General features: G+C 41.8%; 1 protein-coding gene across 6 annotated transcripts in view; it reads right to left on the minus strand.

Moving 5' to 3' along the window:
- Positions 1 to 10,308, minus strand: part of LOC135094046 (ankyrin-1-like) — a 131,247-nt gene that overhangs the window by 43,989 nt on the left and 76,950 nt on the right. For all 6 annotated transcript variants that reach the window (XM_063993788.1, XM_063993785.1, XM_063993787.1 and 3 more), the window contains one exon: positions 631 to 936. In XM_063993788.1, coding sequence (XP_063849858.1) covers positions 631 to 936 — 306 coding nt within the window. The remainder of the gene's footprint in view (positions 1 to 630; positions 937 to 10,308) is intronic.

Genomic DNA, 10,308 nt, shown 5'->3' on the forward strand with positions numbered 1-10,308 from the left:
AGGAGCCCACCTGTTTGTTTTGTGGACAGTGTGTTTGTACACACAGTGTTTCGTTAAATGCTACTGCTTGTCAAACCTCCTTTAGGGTGTTTGGTTGCAAAGGATGTTAAGTTAATAGCTGTGTAGAGAAGATTTTACTCCATTCTCAGGCCCTTTCAAGGCCTGCCATCCAGGAGGCTGTAACCAGCACTACTCAGCTGTAGGATATATTTCCTTGTGCACTGTTTTGGATCTGTCATTCGAGGGTGGTTGTCCAATGAGGTGTTATACCTCAACCTTTTAAGTTTGTTTCCCTCTCAAGAATGTAGCTATCGATTCTTTCCCAGCTGTGATATTCCCTTCCCTGTGAGTTGGTGAAATAGAATGACGACCTCATTGTGTAACCTGGTGTTATGAACGTCTATGTACAGGATGCAAAAGTAAAAAAAGACATTGTAACCCATATTAAGCCCTGCACCAAGTCAAGCAGGTGCTAGTCCAGTTCGAGGCAGCTGTAGGAGGAGAAATCTGTGGTCATAATATATATATATATATATATATATATATATATATATATATATATATATATATATATATATATATATATATATATATATATATACACACATATATACACACACACACACGCACCCGCTCACAACGGTGCCACTGTAGCCCTTTAATCACTCCTCTGTGATCTTGCTGTCGTGCTAAGTCAGCGGGGGTCATGTTGTCAGGATTCAATACATGAGGGCTTACGCCACGCCGCAACAGCGCCTCCACTGCATTACTGGAAGCCCCGCACAGCGCTGCAGCGTGGAGAGGCGTTAGGCCCTTCTTGCTCAGCGCATGACCGTCACGTCCTTCCGGGATGAGGTCCAACTGTGCTTCGTTGCCCGTTAACAGCCAAGACAAGACTGCCTTGTGCTGATCTTCATGCACCCGCCGCCACTCCCTCTGTGACAAATAAGAGATATTGTTGGTGGCCATTTGTGTAACCATTACCTTTACCACCAAAACCTTCATGATCATCACATCCACCATACCACTACCACCATCACTACCAATCACCAAAACTATCATAACCATAATAATAAAAACCATAATAATAATAAAAATAATAATAACAACAACTATAACAATAATAATAATAATAATAATAATAATAATAATAATAATAATAATAATAATAATGATAATAATAATAATAATAATAATAATAATATGATTATTATTTATATTATTACTATTAATTTTAAAATAATAATAACAATAATAATAATAATAATAATAATAATAATAATAATAATAATAATAATAACAATAATAATAATAATAATAATTAATTAATTATTATTATTAATATTAATATTATTATTGCCATCATTATTATGGTGATGAAGATGATGATGATGATGTGAAAATTAATAACAGTAATAATAACATAAGTAACAGTTATGATAATGATAATAATGGTAATTATTAAGAATATCTATATTATTATCAGTGTCATCATCATTATTATTATTGAATTATATATTATTTTTATATAATTATTTTTATAGTATAATAATAATTTTTATTGTTATCATTATCATAATAATAATAATAATAATAATAATAATAATAATAATGATAATAATAATAATAATAATAATTATTATTATTATTATTATTTTACTACTACTACTACTACTACCACTGTTATTGTTATTATTACCAGTACTATTTTCATTGTTATCTTCATTATCATTAATATGATTATAGTAATAATAAAATGATGATGATGATGATGATGATGATAAAGAGGATATAATAATAATAACAATAATAATAATAATAATAACAAGAACAAGAACAACAACAGCAACAACAACAACAACAACAACAACAATAATAATAATAATAATAATAATAATAATAATAATAATAATAATAATTGTTACGCCCTAAACACGCACACACACACGCACACGCACCCACACACGGGCACTCATGCACCCACACACAAGTACTCAGCAGCCTGTGGGCGCGCACATGAGCTGTGAGATGGTAGTAGATGCAGGCCAGAGACCTGTGATTGCATGAAAAACTGCTACCCAGCTTCATCCGCGTGACCTCTTTTTACGAGGGCCACAGTGGGCCTGGCGCAGGGAATAACAACCCTCTTGGAAAGAGAGGACAGACCAGGACAGAAACAAGGTATCTCTGGTGAGAGGAGGCCGTGTGCTCAGCGGCCTCCGCCTTCAGGAAGCGTCTCCATCAGTGCCTCGCGGAGGATCGACTCCGTGTCTCGTGATTGACAAAGACTAATGTTTAGTGTTCCACCTTCACTTCATAAGTGTTCCGCTTGTACACTCGACGCGCCGGGGGACGTTCCCCGTCGAAGCCTCCATCACCGACCCCTCCTGCATCCTGGGGGGTAGTTGGAATGTGATAGTGTGCAGCGAACTAGTTTGACAAGTTTGCAAGTGGAAGCGTCCCAAGTGCCACACCACTGGCCCGTGAGCGCAGCAGCGCACTGGCCCGAGGGGCGCTTGGGGCACCAGGAAACTGTTGACGTTGACTGCCATCCTTCACCAGCTGACTTAGACAGCGACCAGCGGTGATCACCCCTCCTGTACGCTCCTGGCCGCACCTCTGCCCAGGGAAGGCAGTACAGTTGATGGTGGCGGACGGCTCTCTCACGTCCCGGTCACCGCGGGAGCGACGCCATCAAGGAGGAGGTACCCTAACCTAGCCGGAGACCCAGAACCACAACGCCCCTCCTGCACGCCCCTGCCGGCATCTCTGCCCAGGGAAGGCAGTGCAGTTGACGGAGGCGGACGACTTTCTCACATCCCGGCCATAGCAGGAGCAACATCGTCGAGGGTGATGTAGCCTAAATTAAGGCATGATTGGGCACGGCGACAGGCGATCCTGGGGACCCTGTTGTGCTGCGAAGCCCCCCTCCCCTAGGAACAAGGAAGGTGTCCCTCCTCCCCCTGGCATAGCCAGGGGAATTACCAGCCTAGAAGTGTAGAGTGTACGCGCGCCCAACCCGACACCTGGAGGTGGAGAAGTCAGGGGTAAAGACATGCCATGCAATTGGTCGATCGGATAGCACGTAGGTGGGGGACGGTAACCCCTAAGGAGTCGCCGGTCCACTGTTACCCCGTTAGGGGTAACCGTTAGGGCGTGACAATAATAATAATAATGATAATAATAAAATAATAATAATAATAATAATAATAATAATAATAATAATAATAATAATAATAATATGATTATGATAATGATACAAAGGCATGATACCACGCAGACTCATTTAAGTAGTAATGGAACATTACAACTTGTGTGTGTGTGTGTGTGTGTGTGTGTGTGTGTGTGTGTGTGTGTGGTTGCACACACACACACACACACACACACACACACACACACACACACACACACACACACACATATACACACACTACGCTATAGTAAGCCTAATTTGACGGGTAGGGTGGCCAGGGTGTTATTACAGCGCTGCCTCTTTTCACACAATAAAATCAGTTGGGTCACTTCCCAAGGGACATCTAGCGTGTGATTCCTGTCAGTGTTAGGTCACCTGTGCGTCGTTGTTTTGTTAATTTTATTTTCATTATTATTTATTTTTTATTAAGTAAGTAATATATTTACAATTGACATTCCTTCTCATTACCCTATAAACATTATCAGATATAATATACTTGCTCACGCTACACCTGGTTGAGTTAATAAGCAAAAAAAAAACATATCATGGCGAGACGACACTGATGTTAGGAGAATGTGTGCGCTTGACGCATGCGATCGATTTGACTCTACGTACGGTGTACACTGGCAACTCTGGAGTCCTGGAGCCCACCGACGGTTACTGAGCTCGCACCACGTGGATTGTGGAACGACTCTCATTTTTCTTCGTCTTGAAAGGCTTCGGTTTCAAGGAGTGTTGACTCTTGGGTTTGGAAGACTTGCAGAGTTTTTCGTAGTGTTCGTTGCGGGCAGTCCTGGCTAGACATTTTTCTGTGAGTGACCAGTGCCCTGGCGTGCCATGGCACACTAACTTTGTAACAAGGCAGCCCTTGGAGCTATGCTGTTGCTTGCCGCACTTGTTGCAGGAAGAAGACGACGTGAGTGCAGCCTTCTTGCCTTTTTTGTACTGGGAGACAGCACTAACCGCAGGAGGAATGCGAAGTGCAGAGGCAGCAGTCCTGATGGCCTCAAAGGAGCGGCATAGCGTCACAACATCGGCAAATGTGGCTGCAGCGTCGAGAACGATGATTTCTGAACGAACTCCTCGTCCTGCACGCCCGTAAGGATACCGTGTTTGAGCTATGTCTCCTCACATTCCTTACTGTGAGGCTTACAGATGTCTATCTCATCAGAGAGGCTTTCAAGCCGCGCGAAGAAGTCCGCAAAAGACTCTCTTGTAACTTGCTTGCAACTGATGAACGCTCGACTCCACAATGCCTTATTACTGGATTTTCTAATGTGCGTCTGCATCGTGTCCAACACCTCGTCGAAAGATGTTGTGGGGTCAGGAGGCACCTGTAGTGTGTACTCCGGTAATTGCTGCATTTAAAGTGACAAGCATATTCGTAACTGGATCAGCTGATTGCAGCGTGGTATGCTTGCAGTATCAACAAGAGATGTGTAATCATACCATCTCCGCCTCCATTCACGGAAGTGTTGATACTTAACATCTGAAGAGAAAGAAGGTGGGGCTGTGCAGCTGCTTTGGGGGTGAATAGGACCGCAGTGAGGCGAGCCGAATGATTCCCCATCCTAGCAGGTGTGTGGGGGGGTTGGCGGCGGGTGGGGCAGGGGGGGCGGTTGAGACGCGAGACGCGTCAGCAAGGCCTCGAAACGAGCGGTGTCCGCCCGCCGCAGTTCCTGGAGGCGAGCATCATCCCCAAGCCGCCGCTTCTCCTGTTCACTTCTATCCGTCTCCATAGCAAGCTGGTGTGCCTCTCATTCCGCCCTCTCTGCCTCGTCACGAGCCACCATTCACTGCAGGACCTAACATCCATCGAGGCTGTGGGCGGCTGCTGGTTGCTATGAGGTTGTTGCGGCAGTGTTAGAGGTGGTGAATAACTCTGTGACCATCGGCCGCCGTTGGCAGGTATGACGGCGTCTTCGTGCCGCCCTTCTTCATTGCGGTACAATACGCAAATGCTAACACGTACTCATTCCCCCAACAGGTCGCACTGAGCGTGTAACAGAATACAGTAAAATGTACAGAAAGCGTTGTGTGTGCGGATGGCAGTGCGGCAGTGTGACAGCACGGTCTGGTATCTTGCGGCAGAAGCAGGGGTAGATAGGGGTCACCGACCTGCACAAGCTCATTGTCTCAACAGACTCCAAGGAAAGCAGTTGTATGATACTCGCTCCCGCAGTCCTGCTTGTATGCAAGTCTTCCAAGGGAAAATGAGCAATGCCACACACTTCACTGAGCACAAAACTGCACTGGACACCGCACATGACTCTTAGGCACTACACACAGCACTACACGCACCACACACGACACTATAGACACACCACACACGACACTACAATGGCGACTCGCCGTCACCTCTTCACTCTTGTACAAAGACGCATGGAACTCTGTGTGTAGGATGTCCTTTCTCCCGAAGTATTACAGTGTGGGTGAAGGGCAGGAACACACAATATAACGTAGGTCTTTATATTACAAAGAAAAGATACAAGGGCTATGCTGCGAGAGGTGTCACTTCTTTCCTCTTCGCAGGCAAGCCGGGAGACACACTGAGGAAGCGGCGTCGCGGTGAAACTAAACGTTGCCAACTATTTCTTACATAGCATGGCGTAACATACATTTTCCTACAATAATATAAAAAAATCAAATCTCAAGTAAGTTCATAAAGAGAGTAGAGGAACCAATAAATCATAACACTGACCATTACCTCCCTCATCACGCGGTAGAGAAAGACTGTCACCATACCAATAATGGTGGTCTTCAGTTGCAGTTCACGGGCAACCAAAGGAACAAGCATGTGAATGACTGAGAACTTGACGTGTTAGTGAAATTCGGTTTTGAATCCGTACGCCTTAGTAGCCAACATAGCATTTCTAAGGATAGGTTTGAAAGAAGACACACTTCACAAAGTTCTTTTGGCCAAGAAATCCATGCGACGAAAATAGTTGTTTGGATGTATACTGATTTAAATCCGTTTTCTTTGGCTCATGTTGAAGTCCATTTTCGTTATGCTCGACTTACCATCATCATTTCGACAAAGCTGGTTGTCCTTAAGTCTTGCATTTTACATGGTCAACTTAAAGATAACAATTGACACAGAGGAAGAAGCAGTAACTCTATATGAAAAGACAACAACAACAAAGTGGAACAGCAACTCAAAAATCTTGCAGAACCTTTTAAAAGGAAAGATTTGAATCAGAGTTAACCGTGAGACAAACCTTTCTAGGCATGTTGTGGGGATGTGAATGGTAACAGAATAAGTTTATACTGACTAAAAGATCCTTACTAATACCTCTCTTATTTGATCCCTATTTGAAGCCCTATAACAATAAGAGGGAAAATATTAATACAAGAAGCTTGGAAGGAGAAAATTTGTTGGGGTGCCGTCCTTCCAGAATATTATTCATCCGAATGTAATAGAATAAAGGAGGATTGTAGCTATTACAGGAACTGAAGTCTCCATCCCCAGACAAGTAGGAGGAAATTAGTTGGGATGCCGACCTTCCAGAATATCATTCATTCGAACGTAATAGAATAAAGGAGGATTGTAACTATTACAGGAATTGAGGTCTCCATCCCCAGACAAGCAGATTTAAATCAGAACGACAATGTAGAACCTCGCATCTCCTGTGAGGCGTTCTCAAAGGCATATGGCGTAGCAGCCTACTCAGTTACAGATAATACACTCCTTGAAACCGAAGCCTTTCAAGACGAATAAAAATGAGAGTCGTTTCACGATCCACGTGGTGCGAGCTCAGTAACCGTCAGTGGGCTCCAGGACTCCAGAGTTGCCAGTGTACACCGTACGAAGAGTCCAATCGATCGCACGCGTCAAGCCCACACCTTCTCCTACCATCAGTGGCGTCGTCACTTACAGCAGGAAGTCGGTCCACAACATCTGCAGAGTCTTGGTCTCACCAAGAGTGACCTGCAAGCGCCCTCACTTCCAGCACCTCTTCCGCGACCTGGGTTTTCCTGTTTGCCTCCGCACCGATGGTGGCCCACATTTCGCCAGCCGGGAATTTGCCGCCTTCTTTGAACGTTGGGGAGTCCGCCACAACATGTATATGCCCCACTAACTACAGTTGAACGGCCATGCGAAGGCTGCTGTGAAGTCAGTCAAGCAGGTCATCTGGAAACTGGCCCCATCCTCCAATCTCAACTGCGAGGCGTTCGACAGGGGCCTCCTCAAGCTTCGCAACATTTCGAATCACACCGGTCGTTCTCCATCCCAGATTCTCTACGGCCGCCCTCTTCGCTCCTGTGTCTCTGGTCACGTCAATGCTCTCAAGGAGGAGTGTCAGATCAGAGCAGAGAGCTGTGATCGTCGGGCTGCTGCTCGTCTACGAGACGATACGGCTTGGTATGACGTGCACGCCAGACTTCTCCTACCACTCGAGCCTGATGCTGTAGTCCGCGTCCAGGACCCGACTATAGAGCACTGGGATAAGGTTGGCACTGTCATGGGCGTTGGCAAGTCTTCCCCCACACTGCAATACTTTGGGAGACAGAACATTCTACACACAGGGCTCCATTAGTCCAGCACAATTATCACGTTGTTCTAGCATGGGGGTTTGTTTTTCCTGAATTTAGTCCCTAAGTTATTTAGTTGACCCTTGGCATTGATATAATTGATTGGTAGGGATAGAGAATTTATTTTCCAAGGTAGTTTGACCATATATTGTTTGTGTTTATATTCTGCTCTTTTATTGAAATAATCTTGGGTCATTTGCTCTTCGACCTTTGGAAAGTTAGGATTTATTTTTATAGTATATATATCCCACAACTCATGGATAGGTTCTTTCCTTTCTTCTATGATGTCGGGTAGTTCAATAGGGATAATTTGAGCTCTAATATGGGCCACTAGTAAGAACTAGATTGGTGTCACTAAGACGGGGTATACTCTGTGTGAGTTGGTAGTACACCCTTAGCAGGTGACAGTGGTCCTACCATGACATTCCCGCCAACTGTCAGCATTTGAACGTCACATTTCCTTAATGTTTTCCCTACAGATTCCCCATAGTAGTATTAACCTATTATTATTTGAATCGGACCGACTTCGTCTGATGCTATATTATGGTCTGCTAATTTTAGTCTTTGTCTTTAAGAAGTCAGCGGTTTCATTATAACCTTTGATGGCTAGATTGGTGTTCATGTCTGGAATCACCACCGCTATTATCTTTATTTTAAATTTACCTAATTGTATGATGGGTCTTGCTATGTCATATATTTTGGGTATAATTACTAGTTAGGAAACCCAAGATCATTCATTGAGTTTGTCCTGTTATTGGAAGGTTTAAAGCTGCTACGGTTTCCTTAAGAAATTTTTATGTGTTCCTATGTCGAACAGAACCTTGGCCTTCACTAATAATCTTTGAGTGCTAATTTCTACTTCTGCTACAGAAACAGCTGCAGGAAAGATGGTTATTATTGGTCTTATCATGTGAGGGGGTTAGTTTAGTTTTATACCCTATCTTCTCACATAGAGCATCATGATGTAAACCTCTCTTACATATAGGGCACATATGCAGTTTAGTTTTAGTCATTTATTTGATGTGACTCACTTAGACATAATATACACCTTCTTAACTCCACTGGTCAATTTACTCTTCTTTCTAACCCATGGTAATTGCCACACTGCACTGGGTTATGCTGTTTGGAGCAAAACGCACATTTCTTAATTGTTGAAGTTTTGGATCTTACTCCTGTCCAGTTAGTATAGTTAGTATGGGCTTCTTATTCACATTGGTAGAAAAGGTACCTCTTGTTTCAGTGTCCCCATAACTAGACTTGGTTTTAATGACTAAGCAATAGTTTGTTCTGGATTCGCCTCCTTTCATTTTATATGGTAAGTTTTGTAATTAGAATCGGTTTTTACTTAATTTAGACGTTTTATCATTACTTATGATCTTACTAATTTCCAGCAATGACTCATCTATTTCCTTAAATGTGAAATGGCTCTTTCGGTATTTTAAAATCAGCATTTCTAATATTTTCTTATTTAATTTCCTTTGTATAATGATGTTTTATGAACCAGCCCGCTTCTTCAATATTATTATTTAATTTCAGGGATTCTGTTATAATAATGACACTTATCCTGAAAAGTTGTAAATCATTGTAAGTATGATAGTGAAGTTTAAATCTAGGAGTTTATAGACCAGTTTGGTGATTATTTGCTCTTTATCATCATAATTCTCTCTGAGGAACTTTATAGCAATATCATAATTTTCTTCAGTAACAGCTGATTCAGAGATTATTAAGTAGGCAGTACCCTAAATAAAATTGATTTATTTTAGTATTATCTTTTCTTTGATGGATTAATCCTTTATTCTTATCCGAGGGTGAAGGTCACTTAGTTATATTTCCTGAAAACTCTGGCAATGTTATAGCTGGTAATGTTCTATATTAGGTGTGCCTCTCATTGTAGAAATAGGAGGCGATATTGCTAGTTACCTCTCATTAGTTCTATTTGAGGTTCAGATTTAGTTAAATGTTCACTATAATTTGTTTCTTGTTCATATTCTGAATTAATTTCGTCATAGACTTCAGTCTTCCTCAGCTAACAATTTACCCTCTAATTTGTTGAAAATAGTTTGATAACTATTCTTCTTTTCCCTTAAAGATCCTACTAACCTCTGTAATTTAGCTAAGGTCAATTTATCACTGCCGTATTATTTCATTACCTTCTTTAAGTGCTTATTAACCAACCTTGCTTTGTTGCCAAGGATTTCCTTGAAATTTTGGTAGACATATTTGTGGATTTAATTTTAAGTTGTTTTTATTTGCTGGTTATTTAATCAGTTGCCGTTTGCCTACCTGTTGTTTGCTGTGGTCACTTGCACCCCTGGTTCAACTGAACCAGGGGTGCGGTTATTATTATTATTATTATTATTATTATTATTATTATTATTATTATTATTGTTATTATTTTTATTATTATCATTATTATTATTATTATTATTATTATTATTATTATTATTATTATTATTATTATTATTATTATTATTATTGTTGGATTTACTTTAATAATTTGTTAAATAAACCCTCATGACATCATCCCCCATCTTTCGGTCCATGAACTGTAAGAGATGGTAACACAAGTGTCCCCTGGCTAT

Source organism: Scylla paramamosain, chromosome 44 (genome assembly GCF_035594125.1).
Source record: "Scylla paramamosain isolate STU-SP2022 chromosome 44, ASM3559412v1, whole genome shotgun sequence".
NCBI lineage: Eukaryota > Metazoa > Arthropoda > Malacostraca > Decapoda > Portunidae > Scylla > Scylla paramamosain.